Below are 24,168 nucleotides of genomic sequence, written 5' to 3'. Positions count from 1 at the left end.
TTGCGTGCGTGGTCCGTTGGTTTGGGTGCGCTGCCTAGGGCGGGGAGCCACCAGGAGTCGTCCCAGGCAGAGGGTGAGGATCCCATGATGAGGACTTCCGTCTTGTCCGAGTTCAGTTTCAGGCGACTGTTCTTCATCCATTCGGCTACCTCTTTCATCCCTTCTTGGAGGTTGGCTCTGGTTGTGGCGGGGTCGTTGGTGAGGGAGAGGATCAGCTGGGTGTCATCGGCGTAGGAGATGATGTTGAGGTTGTGCTGGCGTGCGATGGCTGCTCATGTAGACGTTGAAGAGTGTTGGGCTGAGCGAGGAGCCTTGAGGAACGCCGCAGATGACTTCGGTGGCCTCCGATCTGAACAGGGGGAGGCGGACTCTCTGTGTCCTCCTGGCGAGGAAGGAGATGATCCACTCCAGTGCCTTTTCCTTGATTCCGACATTGCTGAGGCGCTGTACTAGGGTACGGTGGCAGACAGTGTCGAAGGCCGCGGAGAGGTCCAGGGGGATGAGGGCCGCTGTTTCTCCGTTGTCGAGCAGGGCTCGGATGTCATCGGTGGCTGCGATCAGGGCGGTCTCGGTACTGTGGTTAATGGGGCTGATGAAGTCGGCGATGTCTTCGCTGAATTGTGTGCGTGGTCCCGGGGGTCTGTAGATGAGGGTGCCTCATCCATTTCAGTGGGCCTCATCCATTCACCTGTTAAATTTGCGTCCACCCACCCTACAACAATGCATGTGGCAGTGAGTCTGCCCACTTTACTGACAGAACATGCAGAGAAAGATTCACAACCAGCCTACTTCACACTTAGGGGCCTATTAGGATGGCGGACGGACCAGCGTCCATCCGCCACCCCCGAGGTGGAGGGACCGTCCGCAGGGGCAGCGGCGGTCCCTCCGTGCGAATTAGGATGTGACCGCCACCCTGGCGGTCACATCCTGTATATTTAACATTGCGGCGGGTGCTGCTTTAAGCAGCACCCGCCGCAAGGTCAAATATGCATGCTTTCCATTTGCATGCACAAAACGGCAAGCACCGCGTGTGCCTGCCGCTTTGTACCTGCAAATGCTGGGGAGTACCATAGGTACTCCCCATGTGCACCCCCCACCCCCTGACACCCTGGGGGCCTGCAAGGGCCCCCCAGAAGCTATTGTCCACATGCTTTCCACGGTGGTAAATCCGCCACGGAAATGCATGTTTTCAAACCCATTGTAATTTGGCTGGCGGTGTCTTGCAGACACTGCCACCAAATTGCGGCCAACACCCTGAGGATCAGCGGCGAATGGACCTGCCGTCCCCCACTGATCCCACCGCCATCATAATCTGGCGGTGGGTGTTTTGAAGGTCTGCAGCGGTGATTCTGCATCCTCCGGGCCAGCGGTGGCTTCCACCGGCCCGGAGGATGCGGAATCAACGCAATCATAATCGACCCCTTAATATTTTGCTCCACACCTAGGGCCATCTTCTGACAACATATATTTTATGCGTATTGATTTGGAACAGATGTGAAGAAGGGTCAGCTTAAATAACTCTAAGGAGCTGAAACATGAACCTCTAATAAATATTAGGCATAGTGTATGTGCATTTACCGGTCATTATCATGCTAATCTACAAGACAACCATCCAGTTTGAATATGATGCACTTGGTGAGATTTGCTATATGGGGTGTTATTATGTATCACAATTATCAAACATTGTATTCTGTGTTATTACATTTCTTGCACAAATGATCATCACTATATATTGTCATACTGATTCTAGGGATCCCCTTCTTTGGTTTCTTGAAAGTATTTTTAGGGGTTTTCATGTAACTGAAACGTTTTTTGCATAATCCAGATTTCAATAGGGCGTTATATTATTCTTGACAGGCCTGAGAGACACATTTCTACTGTTCTTGTGAGCAGTGAATTTGTGAGGCAGTAGGTGATGGATAAGGAGTTTACGAACATTGTCAACTTTGTATGTTTATTTTGTTCACAAGCGTCCATCGCATTATTGGTGTGGAATGTCAACTCCCACTATTCTCCTCTGCGAGATTTACTTACATCTAAACATTTGTGTAAATAATTGATTTTGTAAGTGTAAAAACAACTTTTGGGAATTGTAAAACTAATTTTCACCTCTTAAACGAAGCTGGTATGATGATGCCTTTAATTGCAAGGCAGGTACCCAACATAGGCTATATGAGCTTGGCGACAGGGCAGGAAAGATGCTTGCGTGGCTGGAGAGGAAGGAGCAGGGTGCACGGTGAGTGCCCCGATTAATGCTGCCGAGTGGTGCAGGTCTTCACGCCCCGACAAAAGAGCAGAGGCATTTGCAGACTACTTTGAGACAGTGTATTCACCCTCCACGACATATACAGCAGAGGAGTCACGTCAACTACTGGCAGCAAGTGACGTACCAACACTTTAAGTTATGGATAGGGAGTTACTGGATGCTGATCTATCCAATGAGGAGATCCAAAAGGCCATCGGCCAAATTAAGTCTGGGAAGGCGATGGGGCCCAACGGTACCCCGGTGGAGTTCCTCAAGGCTGTGGCCCCCCAAGTGGTCCCGCACCTGTGGGCAATGTGTCAGGAAAGCTAGGAGAAGGGGGTTCTACCGCCCGACCAGCAACTAGCCAGTATCGTGGTCCTTCACAAAGTCGGTAAGCCGGTAGACGATTGTCATTCATATAGGCCGATCTCCTTGATCAATGTCGAGGCAAAGGTTTTGCCAAAGGTCCTCGCCAAGCGGTTGGGAACAGTGATCTCTTCTCTAGTGCATCCAGACCAGTCCGGCTTCATGCCTGGGAGAAACAAGGCCCTAAATATCCGCCGGCTCCATAATGTGTTGGCGCTTCGGCAATATTTGAAGGAGGGCGCAGTCATACTGTCACTTGTTGCCTCCATAGCATTCGACTTGATCGAATGGCCATATCTTTTTGAAGTTCTGGCAAGAGCAGGGTTGGGCCCTACATTTATACGGTGGGGAAGGCTGTTGTATACTGATATCAAGGGGCAGGTTAGAGTTAACAACTATACGTTCTGACCATTCTCCCTACGGAGAGGCACCAGACAGGGGTGCCCCCTGTCCCCGTTGCAATTCTCCCTCATGCTGGAGGCCTTGGCAGCATGGATTTGGCGTAATGTAATGGTAAGAGGTATGCGATGGTCACAAGAGTGTGAAGATAGAATATCTTTCTATGCTGACGATATACTGTATATCTTGCATATCCATACAGATCCATCCATATGGTTCTTAACATTTTCACGAATTTCGGGAAGTATTCAAGGTATGCAATCAACTGGAGCAAGTCCGTGCTGTATGTGCTTCATTGGCAGACCCCCCACCTCCCAAAAGATTGTGCACTGGTAGTCTCAGAGGACCGTTTTAAGTACTTAGGAGTCTTCGTCACGTCGGACCCGGCTCTCTTTTACAGCCGCAATTTGGCACCCCGTTGGCCAGGCCGTGCTGCTCTTTTTAAAATGTTGGCCCTTCCACGGTTATTGTACATTCTCCAGAAATGTCCGCACAGGATTCCGGATACTTATTTTGTTGCAGTAGAAGCGGAGCTACGCACACTACTATGGGACGGTAGGGCCCCGAGGATTGCGCTTCAGAAATTAATGAAAGGATGGTATGATGGGGTCATCGCGCTGCCTGATGTACGATTGTATTATTGGGCCTCGCAATCGGTGGCTGTTAATAGGTGGCGATACGCCCCACCAGATGACCCGGCATGTGCCCTGGACAGGTATCAGATGGATAACTCAGGTTATCTTGGGGATCTTTACTCCCACACTAGGACGCAGCAATATATCGCCCCCACTCAACATACGGTACAGATCTGGCGGTTAGCTAATTCATGTATGGGCTGGGCATGAGTGCTTACTAAGGCGACACCTTTATAGTCTTCGCAGAAACTCTGCATGCTCTGCCATTACCCGGGGTTTGACAGATGGGATGTGATTGGTATCTCGACAGTCAGTATGGAAGATATTGGCGAAGGTGTTACGACCCGGATAGTAAATTGCGTTATAAGGATACACTGGTCACCTACAAAAAAATTATTACTGAGGCGAAAAAGAAGTACTTTGGAGAACAAATTGATAATGCAAAGAATTCCAGTAAACAACTATACGACGTAGTGAAACAACTGGCTGGGAAATCCCCAGATATGGTTACCTCTCCCTCTCAGGCTCTCTGTGACTCCTTGGATAACTTCTTATTTGCCAAAGTAAATGATATTTATGCAGAGTTCTCAGCGAGTGATAGACCTGTTATGTTCAATACTTATATCACACCTCCTGACTGCTCACTAGCTCAATTTAAAGAACTGGAGGAGGAACAAATAATGTACCTCATGAAACTCATAAAACCGGGATCGGTGTTAGATCCGTGTCCTCCCAAAGTTTACCCTCCTGTAATTGATTCCATCAGCGACGTCATTACTCAAGACTGTAATGTGATACTTACGTCAGGGATTTACCCGGACAGACCAATAGCCAGCCTGCCGTTTCTAGCCAAAATACTCGAGAAGGCAATGAATGGTCAGTTGTCCAATTACATCGAAGAAAACAATCTGTTAGATGACTCACAGTTTGGGTTTCGCAAGCTCCACGGCACAGAGGCGGCTCTTATTAAAGCCGCTGATGACATTAGAGTCATCAGGGACCGGGGGACAGCAGTGCTTATACTGCTGGACTTGTCTGCGGCTTTCGACGCGGTCAGTCACTCCATTCTGATTGACCGTGTCGGAAATATGGGCATTCAATCCAGAGCAAAGGATCTGCTTGCTTCTTTTCTATCTGGTAGAACACAGGCTGTAAAGCTAGGACCATTTAAATCGGCGGAACTGGCGCTACCATGTGGGGTTCCCCAAGGCTCATCGCTAAGGCCCACACTTTTTAACATCTATGTGTCGGACTTAGCAAGGGTTATTAAAACCTACCAGATGAGCCTTCCCTCCTATGCTGATGATACTCAACTTGTGCTCGCCATTAACAACAATGGAGAAGAGGTAGCTGCACGCTCCCAAGAAGGCATGCTGGCGATTAAAGATTGGATGAACACTAACTTACTTAGGCTTAATTCTGAGAAGACGGAGGTGGTCCTCTTTGGGAAGATTTCCCCATCATGGCCGTCAGTCTGGTGGCCTCCATCTCTTGGAGCTCTCCCAAATCCAGTCCCAAGGGTCAGGAATTTGGGAATTACCTTTGATGAGAAGCTCAATTTTGTCCCCCACGCAAACCAAACAGCGTCTAATGCATTCCATAAACTCAGACTCATAAAAAAGATAATCCCTTATCTTCCGGAAAGCGCTGGTAAAACTGTGGTAAGTACACTTGTGCTCTCCTCATTGGATTATTGCAATGGCCTATTTGCCAATGCCCAAGTCAGGGTGGTATCCAAGTCTGTTTTCCAGGACCCCTAAATTTAAACCGATTAGCCAAATAATCAGAAGCTGCCACTGGCTAACGATTACATATCAGATTAAATTTAAAACGCTATGTCTGACATTCAAAGCGTTCCACAAACAAGGGCCGAAGTTTCTCAAAGATCAGCTTTCTGCTTACTGTCCGACTAGACAGTTAAGATCTATGACACTGCATCAACTAACAGTACCGCGCACAAGGACTGTCAATTGGGGAGACAGACGTTTTATGGTTACAGCAGCCAAACTTTGGAACTCGCTTCCATTAATGATTAGATCAAGTCACTCTCTTCTCCAGTTCAGGAAACTGTTGAAGACGTGGTTGTTTGACCAGTAACGCGTACGCTCCCTTTCATCAATGACAGCTTGCTAGCCTTCTTAGACTTTAACTGAAGTTACAGCTCCAAGACGCCTACGGGCATGAATGTCTGACATAATATCGACAGACAGAATATCGAAATGCAAAAATATCGGAGCAAAATCTCGACAGCAAAAATATCGGAATCCTATCTTCATTAAGGTAAGTACAAAAATATCGAAAAAATAATATCGTAGTACAAAAATATCGGAATCAAAAATATCGTTTTTTTAAATGTATTAATAATAATGTAAAAATAATTTTAAAATACATATAATTTTACAAATATTAAATAAAAATATTAAAACAAAATTAAAACTAATACATATACATTTAAAATAAATAAAACACTTAATAATTTAATGTAATTTTAATTTTTATCATGTAATTTATTTGATTTAATGTCATTTTTTTTGTTTTTACCCTGTATGCCTGTACCCCAAAAACCCAAAACTGACCCTGAACCCTAAAAATATCCCTGTACCCCAAAAACCCAAAACTGACCCTGAAACCTAAAAATACCCCTTTACCCAAAAACTGAAAACTGACCCTTATCCCTAAAAATACCCCTTTACCCAAAAACTGAAAACTGACCCTGAACCCTAAAAATACCCCTTTACCCAAAAACTGAAAACTGACCCAGAACCCTAAAAATACCCCTTTACCCAAAAACTGAAAACTGACCCTGAACCCTAAAAATACCCCTTTACCCAAAAACTGAAAACTGACCCTGAACCCTAAAAATACCCCTTTACCCATGAACTGAAAACTGACCCTGAACCCTAAAAATACCACTTTACCCAAAAACTGAAAACTGACCCAGAACCCTAAAAATACCCCTTTACCCAAAAACTGAAAACTGACCTTGAACCCTAAAAATACTCCTTCACACAAAATTAATTAATATTATTTAATTACCAATTAATTATTAATTAACAATAACAATAAAGTAAATATATTAGCACATTTGCTGTAATTAATTTAATTTAATAATTAATATTATTTTCCCAATTAATTAATTAATAATAACAATAAATTATATATAAAAAAATTACTATAATTAATGTAATAAAATAATTAATATTAATTATTTACCAAATAATTAATAATTATAAATATGTACAAAATTATATTAATTATTTAACTAATTAATAGAAATTAATTACCAATTAATTATTAATTAAAATATGTACAAACATATATCAATTAATTAATTATTATTAAATTACTTCCCACCCTATTCCCCTATAAACCCATAACCCGCTACAGAATATATTTATCAATTAATCAATTAATTAAAAATAATTAAAAATTATTTCTCAATTAATTAATTAATAATTCCTACTAATTAAAAATTAATTTAACATAATTAAATTACTTCCTACCCTATTCCCCTATAAACCCACAACCCGCTACAGTAGTAAAAGACAATATTTAATTAAATTACATTAAAAATAAATAATAAAACATAATAAATACAATATAATATACACTAAATTTATTTAAAAATTGATATTAGTAACATCGAAGTTATTAATTTCGATATTATTGACATCAATATTTACAACTTCGATATTACTGATATCATACCAATATCGATATTAAGACTGTCGATATTACTTACCTTCGATATTTTGTACCATCGATATTTAAACTTCGATATTTTTGTATATCGATATTTAAAAATCGATATTTTGTCTGTGTACCTACGGGCATACGTTGCGCTTTATAAATTGCAATAATAAATAATAAATAAATAAAGACCTGGTAAAAAAGGGAAAGATTCTCAGATTTGAGGAGTTACAAAGGCCTACCGATCGGCCCTGGGTGGGGTCTTTCAGTATCTACAAATCCGACACGCTTTACAGTCGGCCTTCCCCAGCTGTGAGGATATACTGGAATCGTCACCCCTTGAGGACTGCCTGCTGGATGGGCCGTTGCAATCCAAGGCGATCTCCCTAACCTATAGAAAACTTAGTAATAATATGCCTGATTCCTTTGAGAAGCTTAAGGAGAGTTGGGAGGGGGACCTTGGGCCTATTGACGAGGAGGATTGGAGAAAGGCCCCAATGTCATCTAGAGAGGCTGCCATCACACTCAGATTTCGACTAATCCAGCTTTGTATCCTAAATCGCTCCTATCTGACGGGGATAACGCTAGCAAAAATTGGGTCTCGACAAGATGACCTGTGTTTGAAGGGTTGCCGACAGTCGGCCACCTTTTTTCATATGGTGTGGGACTGCCCGTTAGTGCGAAGACTATGGGACAGGGCCGCGGATCATGGGCAATCTGCACTGGGGAAGACACTCACCCAGACGCCCCGCTTGGGCTTGCTCAATATATGGGAGGATACAGACCGTACTGAGACGGAGCAGCAGTTTGAGACGCGGAGCTTCATGCTAATTAAGCGGGAAATAGCAAGAGGCTGGGGCGGAGTGGCACCACCGGCAGTGGCGATCTGGCAGAAAGAGCTTGACAGATGTATGGTAGCTGAGAAGGAAGTGTTTATAGCTAGGGATAGAAAATGGTCCAGTGGAATTCCTATAGGGGGGAGATATGTGTATCACCTGTGGTAGGATTGGAAATACGGAGAAGAAGGGACCGGGAAGACACTGTTTAAGACGTGTGTTATTTCCGCCTTGGTCCTAAGTAGGGTGCTAAATGTAACTTGCAAATGTTTTGTGTAAGTAATGGCTGTGTTGTCTGTTTTCTTTTTGTTTTTTTTAAAGAAGCTGGTATAAGTTATACTTAGATGTTCAAATTGATTTGTGGATTGGACTCCAACATCTCATTTACTTCCATAGACTATTTTCTCGGAGTAGTTGTAAGAAAGAATAAGCGAACACATGAGAGCCTTAAAACAATAGGATGAGAGACACCCCAGAAGCTTCAGTAGCTGATGCATGATGATTTCTGACATTGTGATAAATCACATTAATGCCTAGGGATTTGCTTATTCGTTTCCAATTAATCACCTGAAGTGAATATGCAACTTATGCCTGTATACATTAATGTCACCGGATATTGGTTGTAATTTCAGTTGAAATGATATGCCCATTACAATTGGGACTGTTTTCTGCATTTTTTTGCCCTGAGGAAGTTGCGAGGTGCTCCCCATAGCGACGAAACACAAAAAAAGAAGAGGCCAACAGGCTGAAAAATAAAGAAAGACCATCAACATTTCATTATTGTTGATGTTTATAGATGTTTGTACTCTGACATTCATTGTAGCATGTGCTCGAGGATGGAATGCTGTGCATTTTGATCTTTGGATCAGAAACTTTGGGAGTTGGATGAATCTCCCCACCTTGTAAAGCACTGCAACTAAGACAGGACTTTACTAAAGACACTGTGGGATCATTTAGTGAGCACGAGAACCCTATTAAAACTCCCTTCTTCAGGTTCCTCACGAAATACTTCTTGCAGCTCTGCTGGTGCTACTGGTCTCTGCTACCTGTGACTTCTGTCCTTGCCCCCTCCAGTCCTGGGCCTCAGATGTGGGTTCTGCAGCTTTTTTCTGCAAAAATATACACAGTGACCCCTTTTGCATTGATTGGAACAGACGCAGTGCCCTCCGACGCAGTGCCAATTCGACAAGGACACGGGTTTCGCATTTGACGTTCAACTTTAACACCGCGTTGATCCAAAGATGCTACTGTGAGGCTCGACTCCAAAGCATCGACCTGACTGTGTGAATCGGAACCCACGCTGGGAGTCCTTAACGCCGATGCTTGCGCCATGCAAGGTACTTTTTCAGCGGGTCCTGCGTGGTGCCTGTAGCCGGCCTGCCCTCCATCACAGTCGGCCTGAACTTTGGAATTACCACAGTATAGCATGACCTCAAGTTTCAAACTTTATCTCTTAAAAATTCATATATCGCCTTCTACTTATTGGACTTTTGTCATATTGATCCTAGATACATATTATCTAATTTTCTAAATTGGTGTGGAGTCTTTTTGTGGTGTTTTCGCTGTGTTATTATAATATAAGTGTTGCATAAATACTTTACACACAGCCTCTTTAGTTAAGCCTGACTGCTCTGTGCCAAGCTACCAGAGGGTGAACAAAGGTTAATTTAGGTTGTGTATCTGACTTACCTTGACTAGTTTTGGGGCCCCTACTTGGACAGGGTGCATACCTCTGTCAACTAGAGACCCAATTTCGAATAGTGGGGAACCAGCATAAAAATTAGTTTGTGTTGTATGGATATTTGTGGGATCCTGGAATATACTATGTTTATATGTGTTCTATAGATGGATTAGACAAAAGTGGTTGAAAACTATATTCCAAGACTGCAAAGTTAAAACTGTTAAGAAAGACCTCCTCCTGTGCTTGGCTTCCCATGTAGCCTCCCTGAAATTTAACCGTGGAGTATATATGGAGCTCCAGAACAAACCCTTTCACATACTCTTGATAAATGAATAGAAAGAACTGGATAAAGTGCTCTGTTACCCATTATTTATAAGTACCATTAAAAAAGAAAAAAAATGGCAGGGATGTAATAGTTACACAGATGGTTGGGGAATTTCTACCTTAAGAATCTTCTGTCTATTGCAATATCATCTGTGAAGGCTTCCCAAAGAAGCAGGTCTAGGTTTGACCTTGACCAGTCCCCCCTCTTAAATGTGGGCATCTGGGGCAGTGGCAGAGGATAGAGAGACCACAGCAGAAGGGAGTGGAGACAACATAAATTAGTTGAGAGAATAGCATAGAGGGCAAGGGAGCAAAACAAAGGAGGCACAGATAGCACAGCAGGACCTTAGAAGTACCTTAGAGAGGAAAGAGGGAGCACAGCAGAGGGGTTATAGAGAGAACAGCATTGGGGGGGGGGGGAGTCAGTAAATAGCACAATAGAATGGAATGAATAGACAATAGTAAAAGTGAGCCAGAAGAGGACAGTAGAGTTTTGCAGATGCAGGACAGTGGAGGTGTGCAGAGTGAGCACAGCAGAACAGGTTACAGAAGCGTATCAGAGGGAGGGTAAAGGTAGCATGTCGGAGGGACACTAAAGTGAGAAAAACATAGGGAGAACAGAAAGCAAAGCAGGCAAAATCAGCCTGGTAAGTTGCTACAGAAGAACCCTGTTCACTTAAATGAGGTTCAGTGACATGCATAATGCCTGAAGGTTCTATTAACCCACATCTGGTTATGGATATTGTCTTTGCCTGCATTTTAATGTTTTGTAATAAAAACAGAATAAATTTGATTCTCTGACTCTCCGCTCTTAGGTTTGGGATTGCATTGTCTATGTAGAAATTGGCTTTGAACAAGGGGGAATATATAGAGGAACTACTACACAATCTCCTGATTCAGTCACCCGAGGTGGTGCGGCTACAAGCTGATGCTCTGAGTCAACAAGTATGTGATTAGTGCCTCCACGCTAACAGTAAATACAGAGGTCCCAGGGAGTGGAGAGTGGGTCATGACGAGCCTTGGACTCCACTGTGTTAATGAGCTGGTTTCTAAAGCTAGTAGGCAAACAGTTGTTGGTGTAAGGCAAAAAGGTGGTGGCTGCTAATTGCTAGGATGGCCTTCAACTATCACATGCCTTATAGAGCACTTTTCTTATTGGGGGACTCCTTGACTGTTCAATCAGCCAGTGGCTGCTTTCTTCTGCGGGCACTGGAGGTGATAAGATCTGGGGCTCTCTTTTTGACTCTGATCCTGCTGCTTCCACTTTGACCATGGTGTTGTGGGGTCTTCACTCACGGTGCCATGCAGGGCCGGACTGGCCAAAGAGGGCACCGGGCATTTCCCCGGTAGGCCGCTTGGCTGGGGGCTGGTTTTGGGCCCCTGGGGGACCGTTTTTGTTACCGGGGGTCGGCAATATCGGCCCCCTGTAACAAAATCGGCCGAAACCGGCCCTCGCAAACTGCTCAGCTGCACTCCCCCTCGCCCCAGGGGGGGCCAGCTGAGCAGTGTGCCAGGGCCGGTTTCTGTTCCCAGTCCGGCCCTGGTGCCATGTACTGCCAGATTTGGAATCACTCCCCAGCAACATTTTTGCTCAGTTCTGCTCTGGCGAGGAGAAAAAGGATGTAGTAGTCTGAATCCAGCCCTGTCCTTGGCCCCCCCTTCCTGTGTTGCCTCTGGGTCCCCAGAGGAGAAGCTGAGGATGTCAAATGATGGTGTTGCTAAACCCTCTTCACTCCGCAACAGATCTATCAGCACCGTGCCAGGCTCCAGTCATGCCCTGGGCACCATGCTCTATCATCCCAACTGCACTTTAGGGGCACACACGGTACCTTGAACTGGCAAAGGACTTCGAGGGACTTTAACATCTGCTGTACACCAATATAGGAAAGCTATGCCACACAGCCTTCATGTCACACTCCCACTAACACCACCATAGGTGCTGCGCCAGCCGTCGGGCCACTCTCCGATCATGTAGAGCACAAGTTGCTGCCTGCACCAGCACCATGGACCTGTGGCATGGAGTTAGAAGGTGTCCTTCACACTGTTTGGGGAAGCCAGGGAGGTCTGTAGTAAGAGAACTGTGGTGGTCTAGGTGGCATCAGTGAGCCACACCTAAAAAGACAGGGAAAGGACACAGACTTTCTACTGAAAGCAATTCTGGAACAAATGCAAACACCCTGCTCAAAGTGGGAACAAACTACCTGAGAGTAAGGAAAGAACCCATGATGATAGTGCTGAGAAAAGCTTTCAACCACAAAGCCAGACTGATGACCACCTCCATTCCTCTAGTCTTACTGAAAGAGCCAAGGGACAAAGGGACAAACGAGGTTCTTTGTCCCGTGGCATAAATAGAACAAGGCAAGAACTTTTTTTGAAGAATCCTAAAAATGTTGAGGAATACTGGCTGCATTTGGGTCAGATTCGTTTTTCAAATACAACAAGGCAGTGGCACCAGTCCCTGCTCACCCAGACAGTTAACATAAAGTATACAAAAGAGTGCTTACAAAACTTGCGAGGTGAATTTCTTGAGAAAGGAAAATGTAAGAATTACTCTTTGAAACCGTTCAAAAGGCAGCCCTTATTAGTATTGTAGGGCTTCAATATAGAAGTTCTTATAGAACTATTTACAAATGTTACTTTTTCAATTGTAGTTGAATGTTAAGTCTGTGGGTTTCAGGTTTAAAACAATCAGTCTATCATCTAGCCACGAATTGCAAATGCTGATTTGATTTCTGAGGCAGCATGTTTTCATATTTAATATGTATCCCTTTAACTTCAGAATGGCAGCACATCTCCCTGTGTTTGCCTCTATACCAATAACACATTCATCTACAACCCCCAGCATTCTTTAATTGGTTTAAATGAAGCTCATTACTTAGGATATGCTGTGAATCACATGTTCTTTCTCCAGCATGACAGTCCTTTACCTTCAGGCTAGCCTTGGGAAAACCTGATGTTATTGAGTGTTGCATGTGAACAAGATGTACTTTCCACACCCTTTCATAAAGAATACGTCTTAATGCAAGCGTAGTTATACCTCTTGTATGGCCTTAAGCAAATCAGGTATTTCTTATTTTAATATCATCCTAACAGAAGAACAGGCTCACGTTGTGTACTGAACCCAGAACACCTGAGGCCCTTGGCATCTTTAGACAGGTGCTTCATGGGATTCTTCATTCTACGTTGAAGAAAGGGTCGATGTAGTCCCTATATAATTATATTAAGTATTTAACAGTTCACCGCAAGACATTTCTGATTGAATTCATCAGGAACCCAAATGTATTCAATACATGCTCTTACAATTCAGAGCATTCATGTTAATCCATGTGAGATTACTTTCAATACACTTTCATTATATACAATATATACAGTGCTCTCTGTGTAAGAAGAAAAGAAGGTTTAAAAGGGAATCGGGGGTGGTTGGATGAGTGAGGGACAGGGTAAAGGTGGTGTGATATAGACACAATTCAATTCTATACAGTGAAACCTTTACAGCCTGATCAAGGACTAAAGTTCCCTAATATTCATCACACATAGGGTCAAACAGATTGATTTCTTCAATTCCTAGGGTTTGCATGTGTGTGATCGTCGTATTGTAGTCTACGTTTCGACCTCTAGTGGAGAAGGGTTGTTAGTTCCTCATTGTGGGGTCTTCGTCAGGACAAGATAGAATATGGAGCACCTGGGATGGGATTCTTCGGGTGGCCCACAAAAGACAGCGAACACCAGCCTAGAAACATCCTGTCCATCCAGATCATAATTGGAAAGATTAGTAGCAAGATACATAATCAACCCAGATAATTCGTTCATCACTGCTACTGTGTACACCTGCCTGGATACAATTATAGATTCATAAACTCCACCTGGATTTGAACTTCCGCTGTATTGTTGCGGAAATATTAGTCACAGAATTCCTTGTGTTAAAAAGAAACAGTTTTAATTAAAAGCAACATAAAGGCTACGTTTGAAATAGAAGTATGCAAGCCACTAAAAGCTTGAGCCAGATGCCTGGCTCTGTCTCATCTCAAGGTCCACTTGGACACTCGAGCCAAAAAACGAGCTGAGCTTTAATGTGACAATCTTGGTGGGGTATAGGGAGTGTGAGAAACTGGATTGTTGTTTGAGGGGGTGTGAGCCATTCTCAAGCAACAACCACAATCCTTGTCATGATGAACTACACCCAGTCACTAAATTAATCTATAACCGTCTGATAACTTGGCACAAAAGCAGACCAGCTTAATTTAGAGGCAATGTGTAAAGTATGCAGTATACAAACAGCAATAAAGTGACAACACAACACAAGAAAAATCCCACACTAAGAGGTCGATTAAGATGGGGGACGGATTGCCTCCGCACGGCTGGCGGGGCAATCCGTCCACCATTCTCCCTGCAATGACCCCCCACCACATTAGGATGGCTGGGGGGTCCGCGGGGGACGGCAAGACCGTCGCCGCTTTTCCGCCGGTCGCCTTCACGACCAGCGGAAAAAGTGCTCACATATGGTGGCGGTGTCTGCGAGACAACGCCAACCATATTATGATGCTGGCGGTCCAATGACTTTCCAAGGCAGCATTGCCGCCGTGCCGCCATTATAATCGACCCCTAATTTCAGAAAATAGAGTAAAATGTAATAAATTATTTGACACCAAAACGACAAAAATCCAATCAGCAGAAATGGAGATGTACAGGTTTAAAGATTTCAGGTAAGTGCAGCACTTAAAAGCACAAATCGCGGTTATCTGGTCATGTGAGACTGGGTAAAAGACACAAGTCCATGCCGACTGCAAAGGAACACAGGCCAGAAACACGCGCCAGGTGATTCCCACTAAAAAAGTCATCTTCCCAAAGTCCAGCATGAAGAGTCCAGTTCGCGGTGTAGGAGGCCGTGAAGAGCAGCGAGAGGATTATGGATGGTCAGCACTGTAACACGAAGTGTAGGCAAAGTGTAGCAGATAGTCTTCGCTGTAGCGCGAAGATCCTGTCAGGCATCATGGATGGTCTTTGTTGGAGATTTGTGTTTCAGGTCATCGCTGGTGGTCGCTTTAGCGCAAAGAGTCACGTGCAACAGGGTTCGCGTTTGCGGGTGGCACGGGTAAAAAGTTCTTGGCATGAACAGGTCAATTCGTGTTCACGAAGAGACCAGAACTTCAGGATTTCTCCTTGTCTTCAAGCAGGAGTTCAAATGATGCCACACCAAAGGTCCAGGACCTTAGGTACACTTGGGGATCCGGAATTCACTCCAGCAGAGGACAGAAGACCTCAGACAGGTCCAGTTGCCGGTCTTGGCAAAAGGCTAGCTGGGCAGATGCAGGGAGACATTTGGAGCTTGTTGTGTCCCTGTAGCTCTAACAAGAGATCAGCCAGCTGACGCTTGAAGTCACTTCAGCCTGGGATGAAGAGTGCAGGTCCAGCAAGCACGGGAGGCCTCAACAGCAGGGTGTCCTTCTTCAGTAGTATATACAGTTCCAGGAGTGCCTTGAAGACTTGAATCTGAGCGTCCAATATTTATACTTGGTGCCAGCTTTGCAGTGGGAGAAGCTTCTGGAGTTTCCACCTACGGAGGTTTCTGGAATTTCCTACCTTCCTGCCCTGGTCCCAGTCTGTCTGGGGATGCAGTAGGTTAGTGTGACGTCTTTTGTGTGTGAGCTGAGCTAGTACCTTTAAAATGCAAGTATGGTAGGTGACAGCTCTGCACTCCCATTCTACCAGAGATGGCCCATCCTGTCAACACCCAAAACCCTCTATTGTGATACTGTCTGGGAAGAATACACAAAGGCCAACTGCAAACTACACCTATGACCTAAGGACAGGCTGCACATATTAAATGTTATAAGGTAAACAAATGTTATCCTATGGGAGAGGTAAGCCTTGCAATATTGAAAAAGTAAATTAGAGAGTTTTTCCCTACCAGGACATGTAAATCCTAAAAGGATGTGTCCAATGTTTTTAATATAGCGCACCCTGACTTAAGGGCTGTGTAGGGCCTACCCTAAGGGTGACTTATATGTATTAAAAAAGAAGGTTTAGAGCTAGCAAAACATCTACTTTCCCAGGACAAAATGGCAGTTTAAAACTACACACATAGGCTGCAATGAAAGGCTGGAACATGTTTTAAAAGGCTACTTAAGTGGGTGGCACAATCAGAGCTGCAGGCCCGCTAGTAGCATTTAATTTACAGGATCTGGGTACCAGTAGTACCTATATAATAGGGACTTACAAGTCATTTAAATTTTCCAACTTGGTGTGTGCCACTTTCACCATGTTTAAAGGAGAGAGCACAAGCTCTTTAGCAGTGGTTAACAATGGTATAGTGTGCAGAGTCTAAAGGGCAGCAACAATGAGCTGAGGAGGAGTGAATGTAAAATGTTTGTTGGAAGACTACCCAAAGGCTGACGGGTCTAACAAGGAGTGTGAAAGGAAGGGCTGTAGAATGTCAGATTTTTTTTTTACCATGTAATAACATTTAAATGTATGTAAATTAGCTGTTCAAATATTTCAAAATATGTCGGCAGTTAGGAAAGCACAAATGAAGCACATTTTTGGGTATTCTGAAGTGTGATGCAAACAAATACTTTCATAAGATCAAAACATATCAAGACTTCTAACTTGGTGATGTGGAAATGACAAATACAAATATTTGTGGAAACCCAATTTCCATACATTTTAGTTTGTGAGCTATATTGTTCTGTTCTGTCAGTAAAACTGGGTGTCAGTGCGAGTTTTGTGGTCATTTCTATGAACGATGTGCTGTCTGTAAATGACGGTATGGTACCACACCTTGCTTTAGTAATATATGTGTGACAGTGTCCTCCAAGTGCACCACTGACTACATATCACACTCTGCCACTCCGCTACTGAACGATCGTTACTCATTTGCTATATGTGTTCTTGGTGAGACTTTTAGATTTTTCACAATCCCTACAACTTTGGTGATGTATCATTGATGGTAACTCCCCCACTCTGAAAATTGTTTCAGCACCACTGAGAACACATCAATGTTGAATCACTGAAATGCAGAGTGCCAATGAATGTGACATCATCTACCCTTTGACCCTCCCCAGATGACCCTTTATCCCAGGATTAGCTTCTGAGTAGTCTCCTTTTTGATTCTCAGGTGTGAAGGAAAGAGAAAAAACTGTGGAAACTGCTCAGAATAGGCAGGACTGTAAGAGCCCTGTTTACTTTATGTTACTGTCACCGCCACAATGATCCCTAAGACCAGAGTCTGCAAAGAGACTGCCAGAAGTGCCAAAGATCAAGGCAGAATTATCACTTGCAGCCCCTGTTGCCCATAACTGGCATCTATATTGGTGCAAACAAAAAAACAATGAAAGTGGAAGGTTTGCACACTGTCCAGCCAGCAGCCCTCATGACCTCTCTCGAGCGACCATACCCCGAGGCTGAGGTAACTCCATGTGAAATGCAGATTTTGCAGAATGTACTCTTGGTCAGTGGGGGCAAAACTGAAACTGTGGAAAGAAATTCTGGTCTTCTGCGAGACTCAAAGTCTAACAGGGTTTTAGCAAAATAACAGAGTATTGCAATCCATACTGGCAGGTGCAGGAGAAAACAGTTACAGTGGTAGAAAGTAGGGTATTTTTACTCATATTAAGTGAAGGTTTATGTCTAGTATAAGTCTTCAGTTTCTTTGAGATATATTGTGTAGCTCCACTACTTGTGGGTAATTGAAACATCTATATTTAGGTCCCTTGCCAGCCTTACCACATGGGGCAATGGGCACTGCCATTTTTTATTCAAACTGAATTTTATCACAATTCTTTCATTTAGTAATCATGCTGAACTCAAATGTTTCTTACCTACGAGGTTGATCAATCTAATCATTTCCATACTTTCTTTTGTAGCTTGAAAAAGAAGACGAGGAAGGTAAAGAAGGCCTTGCACCGGAATTTATTAAAGTTAAGGAAAACCTGAGAAGGATTTCAACAATCTCGGCTGATGAGAACCCAGAGTAGCTTCTCACAAGATATCTTCAGATGTGTAGAGGACTGGTGGCTCTACTACCTGTACACTGACATCTATGTATGTGGTTAGCCTCACAGCCATGTCTTTGGGTCCGCTTCTCGATATTAATGCCTGCTTCGGTAGAAATGCACAGAAGGGCTCCAGTGTCAAGGAAATGATACTTTGAAATATCAGACAAGTATTTCACTGGGTAGGGTATCACAAGTGACGACATGAAAGACAACTCATTAGTTCTTTGCAGAGTGTCTCAGCGCATGCTAACAACACCCATTTTCATTAAGTTTGTGTAATCCTCTTGTGGGCTCTGTGACTTGTAACATGTGTTTAAGGGAGGGGCACTTGTGATGTAAAGGAGGAAAAACCATCGAGGGAACCTGGTAAGAGCAATTTATTAAGAGCTTTTCAACTGTGGCTTTGTCTCATATTTTGTAATATCTTAATATCCTCAGGTGTATTTCTGTAGAGCTTATGTCTCAATTATAGAAGAACAATATGGTAACTTTGAATATGTCGAGAAAACTCCTTCCTGAACAGTCATGCAACATGTTATTTTTCTAAGTTAGAGCATGTGGCAATTGTTTTTAACTGAGCTAAGGGGTGTGTCCTTCTTTTAACTTTTACAGCAGAAACATTCAATCTTACAACTACAATTGTATGCAGACCTCTTTGAATGTAATGGTCTACTACTGAGTTCTGGCAGTCGAATGCCACCCAAGGAGAAGCCAGTATTAGGAAGGCGGAAACTCCAAGGTGCTTCTTTACCCAGCTGCATGTCCTACTTCACCTACAGCAGAACAAAGGAGAATCACTTCTCTGGTATCTACCTAAAACCAGAACTTTGCACTTCTAAGTAAAATTTCTTCTTGGTGGTCTCAAAAGACATTAATCACTCCAAGAACTTGGCACTTTCTAATAAACTAACACAAAATAACCCACTGAACCTCTTGGTCATTAGTAGACTTTATGTGCCTTTGGTCAGCCGAACTGATCCATAAAAAAAGATTGTATTAGACTCTATTTACTGGGAACGTATTTATATAAAAAGTAAAAAATGGCAGAGTTAATAGCAGTTTAATCCTATTGTCACACTAGTACCTTTTACACAGCATCTATTATGCTCCACTGTACACTAAGGTAGCCCAGCAATTGAGGATACACTCTCATAAGCTTGAAAATGGGGAATGATTGACTTGCTGAAATCAATCTTTTCTTAAACTCTGATTGATAATGTGACTAATTTCTAGATTAAATGTAGTTACTATCGCAGACACTGACTGAACATTGCAGCAGCTCTTCATGACCATAAATCCCAGTTGTGTCTGTACAAGTAGAGTATGCTTGTAAGGGGTGCTTATAGAGCGCACTGACACCATGGATTTCCTGGCGCTGGTTGGATGCAGAGGGGACAGAGGGACTTAGCTAGATTGGGGGAAGAGCCAGGTTTTTAAAGATTTACGAAAAAGAATCAGAGAATTAGAGGTTTTAAGAGAAAGAGGAAAAGAGTTCCAAAGTTTGGGGGCCATGCTTTTATGATTTCCTTCTGGCTCCTACTGTATTTTTGCATTACAATGCACTTTCCACCTACAATCATCTTGAACCATTACTTCAATCATCCTCATCATCGTCGAAGATGTAAACAGATGTCATGTTTCACAATGAAACCATGTTGGCATAGCAGAATCTTCAGTGCAATTTGTTCTCACTGCTGAGATGTAAAATTAGGCATCAGCCTTCTACAGAAACAACCCTGTCTCTGTATCTCTTGAAAGCTTAGTGTGAGCATATCATGTACTTTGAATTGGAAACACCAAACTATGGGGCATATTAGCAAGAACCTCGTTAAAATTATCGCTGGTTTAGCGGCAGGAAACTCAACTCTTCATGCTACAAATGCTCTTTAGCATTTATGCACATCTACAATACACAGACCTACACAATGCATTACTGTGCTAAATATAAACCATACATTTCATTAAAAATTAGTTTAAAGATAGTAGAAAAGATTTATTAAAATTAGGAGTCCTTTCCTTCCAAAGTAGCTGTTTTTTTTGCAACATTCTTTAGTTTTTGAAAGGGTCAATTTGAAACATTGTAGACCACTAAGAGACATCAAAAGCACTGCTCAAACTCGATAGCCGTTATGTCCTTGTTGCAAATTAAGTCATCCTCTCAGATATCATCCAACAGTATTTAAACTATCCAGTGTGAAAAGTAAACAAAAACCGCCAAAGTATTGGACTCGCATCAGTATTACATTTTCTCAGTAGGCTAGGTAACAGGCTTTCATCAGGCTCACCACTTTCATTGAATTTCCTACCATTTGTCAAAGTACCTGCATTTTCAAAACCTATTGGTCAGGGACATTTTAAACAGATATTGATACAGTCTTAGTTGTCCAAGGCTTTTGGGTCCTTAGCAGCTAATTAACGCTTGTTATGCTCATTTAGGAGGTACCCAAAGAGGGTAGATGATCACCACCTACTACATTCACCTCTGAAAGCGATTGTTACAAATGTTTTGTGTTTTATTTTTAGTCATTTTAGGAAACATGGAAGAAACAACTGTGTGTAACTTTGAAACATTCTTCTTGCTCCAGTAATTGCGGAGAAACAATCTGTTATTATCTTATACTGCAACCTGTAGTGAACAGAAATTAGCTCTACAGAAGGTGTAAGTGTGAAATCTGAAAAGGGATGAAGTGGGAAGTAGCTATTATTGTTAGATCAGGTAGGCAGCTGTTTTGATATTATAATGCAATTTTTTAAACGTGTCTAGGCTAATGCGTGCTACAAATTACAAAATAGGATGTCTAGTTACTCTGTATCACTGCAATCGTGGTTGTTTGCTCTCCAATCATGCAGCTATATGCAGTTTCTGATACTTTAAAATATTAAAATCAATTCCTTTTATTAGATCAATTTGCAAAAACGAAATTGTGGATAGACAGTCTTCAGCTGTGATACTTAAACCTGCAAAACCGACTTTACTTTCTTGTGAAATAGATACTAGTTCAGGCTTTTACACATATGACATCGAGACACCAGAGCAGTTGAGAACGGAGGTCTGGTAAAAGGTCCTGCACTTCCACGTGGCAAGGCAAGCCTGTAAATTTAGGACGCCACCTGGTGGTTGGGCCAAATTACTACAAATGCCTGAAAAACGCCCTTTTCAGTACATGAAGAATGCACCAGCAAGCAAAAGCTATTTTCCCATGAGCAGCGAAAATCCTTGTCCCTTTCCACTTGGGATTCGTCAGCATCTGGTTTTCCGCACGACTGGTGATCTGACACTGAATGAATGCCACTTCCTTCAATGTGAGGCCCTAGATGAATGACCTATAAGCAAGCGGGCGGGTGGATATTATTATCAAGTATACACCCTGGTATTAGTGGAGCGGAAGAGTCATCAGGCTCCCACATCAGCTGTATTTGCTTGCGAAGATCAACTGTGTACAGTAGATAATCCTCAAGAGGTGGACAGTATGTGCCCCCTCTAACAATAGGGTCATGTTTGAACTGCAGCAAATAATCCCATGGTTGGCATCAGCAGCACCCTCCCATTCATCCCAATTATTCAACACGACCATCTGTGGTTTGCAACCATCTTTCAAGCATAGACATATGTATGTTTGTTCATTATAACATAAGAATGAACATCTTAGCCCTGGCGTAAACTGTGCATATGTGCACAGGTCACACATTGCACAATAAAAAGAGGCCCTCAGACAATTCTCTGGATTTCTTTTCCCTTTCTTAAGCTTACTCAGTATACATTAAGGAGCCATGTCCTGTCATGAGAAGCATACCAGCGGGCATCGTGGGTGGCACTATGATATATCCTGGCATACTGATCCCTATCCATGCCTCTCTTTAATGAAATCATCCCATATATAGGTTAAGCTGTACAAATAAGGTAAACGTTTGCCCATACAGTATTCTTACGTGTTAAAATGCTAAAAAGAACAATGATACTGCCATAGAATGTACCACATTATGCGGCATAATTTGCCCAATTTTGCTGCATAATTCAGTCAACACTTGTGCATAAGTTTGTCCTCCATTGTCAGACAATTCCTTTGGCCAGGTGGCCTAATCATAGATAAAATCACCAGTCTTTTCTGATATAAAAAATGTGTGCCTACATTGTCAGCACCATGATTATACACTTAACAATGTATTTTCCATGTTGCTCTTTGAAAAATAGATTGGGGTGAAAATGTCACAATACATAGATTTGGGCCCTAATAGAAATTTGAAATCATAGTATCTGAAAAACAAGATTTTAATATGTCTGAAAATAATTATTAATCATACATGTTAGATAATTGCCCTCTACCAAGTTTCAAGGCTATCGCTCATCATTTACTTGTAGACACATACACTTGCTCACATACGCATTTACACAATGACTCATCTATTCACCAGCTAAGACAACCAGCTCTTAATTCACACAGTGGTTACATTTGTTATGATGCAGAATAGGCAAACACTGAGATGGGGTTTAGGATCGGGTTGAAATCCTAAAGTTTAATCCATGAGATGTGCCACATTTCAGGGACTGTTTCTACCTTGAGCTGGACTTTCGCCCATCCCTTTCATGCCAGAGCAGTATAGGTCACCATATTGAAATTAAAAAGATGTGAAAGTTGGTGAGATACATTATATAAATCTTTCACACCGAGTCTCTACATAATTAGTTGCTTATTTTCCTCATGCTACTTTTATTTTATAGGGAGATATGGTGTCTTGCTCTTCATTAGCATGTCCTCTTCTTGTAATGCAGATGCTCATGTGCTAGACCTCTGATGTAAGGAGTCATATTTGTATGAGTAGAGGCACCCCCCTTGTGTGAGTTTTCTCGGGAGTCCTGGGGGCAAGCTAGTAAAGAAATGCTGTGCGTCTTATAAGAATGGAGATTCTGAGCTATACCCACCATGTTTGCACCCCGATCACACATGCACGGTATGAGACTGAGCAACAGGTTCGGCCATATTTAAGTCAGGCAGCATCATGCCACACAACCATGCATAAGAAGCTGTCCAACAGGTAGAAGCTGGTTTATGCTCCTGTTTTGGAGAATTGTAGAGGCATGATGAGCAAGCACATAGATTAGCAACATAAGGACAAAGGGCAGTGATTTTCCTCTTCATCTTCCAATCTCTTTTAACTTTACTGCTCCTATGCTGGCATTACCTTGGACAATGACACCAACCACATTGGATGACAGAAAAAAATAAATGCAGAAGGATACACTTACGACAATTTTGCATCACGTGAGAGAAAATCACCATTCCTATTTTCACCAACATTAATTTTTATGGAAATCTGCCTTAGCATTGATCCTTGCCTGTGCACTTTCGAATTCAATGCAAGTGTAAAGAGTTGGAGAGGAAACATTTTCAGCCATATTCATGAAGGGGCCGTTTTGCGAGCCCCTAATAGCGAATCATAGCGATTCGCTATTAAGGACTCGCAAAACGGTAATCATGTAGGAATCGCATAATAAAATGCGATTCCTACTGATTCCTTATTTGCGATTAGCAAATTGCTAATCGCAAATAAGGAATAACTCGCCATTCATTCCTATGGGCCAAAAGGCCCATAGGAATGAATGGGGAGTATTCCTTATTTGCGATTAGCAATTAGCTAATCGCAAATAAGATTGCGATTTGAAGGGTGCCAGGGGTGTCCACAGGACACCCTGTAGCACCCCTCAAATGATCTGTGACACAGGTGTTGCACACACACATGTCCAAAGGACATGTGTGTGTGTAACATGCAACTCAGAAAAATGTATTTAAATGCATTTTTCTGAGTTTTCGCAATTTACCGCGAGGTCTGACCTCGCGGTAAATTGCGCCTAGAAATAGCGAAATCGCAAATTGAAATAGGATGTTGAATAGCATTTAAGGAATCTCAAATAGAGATTCCTTAAATGTTATTTCCTCGCACATTTGCGACATCGCAATTAGCGATTTTTGCTTTTGGGATGCTGAATCCCAAAAGCAAA

At 42.8% G+C, this 24,168-nt stretch overlaps 1 protein-coding gene across 2 annotated transcripts in view; it reads left to right on the top strand.

The window, feature by feature from the left end:
• FAM107A (family with sequence similarity 107 member A) overlaps nt 1-19,094 on the top strand; it is an 850,316-nt gene extending 831,222 nt beyond the window's left edge. Inside the window, exon 4 of one of the 2 annotated variants that reach the window (XM_086939064.1) lies at nt 18,039-19,094. In XM_086939064.1, the coding sequence (XP_086795190.1) occupies nt 18,039-18,149 (111 nt within the window). In that variant the 3' untranslated portion in view covers nt 18,150-19,094. The remainder of the gene's footprint in view (nt 1-18,038) is intronic. The other variant, XM_086939063.1, reaches the window with a different exon arrangement.
• Nucleotides 19,095-24,168: the final 5,074 nt, after the last annotated feature.

This window comes from Lissotriton vulgaris, chromosome 9 (assembly GCF_964263255.1).
Source record: "Lissotriton vulgaris chromosome 9, aLisVul1.2, whole genome shotgun sequence".
Lineage (NCBI taxonomy): Eukaryota > Metazoa > Chordata > Amphibia > Caudata > Salamandridae > Lissotriton > Lissotriton vulgaris.
This window is presented reverse-complemented; position numbering and strand designations above follow the sequence as displayed.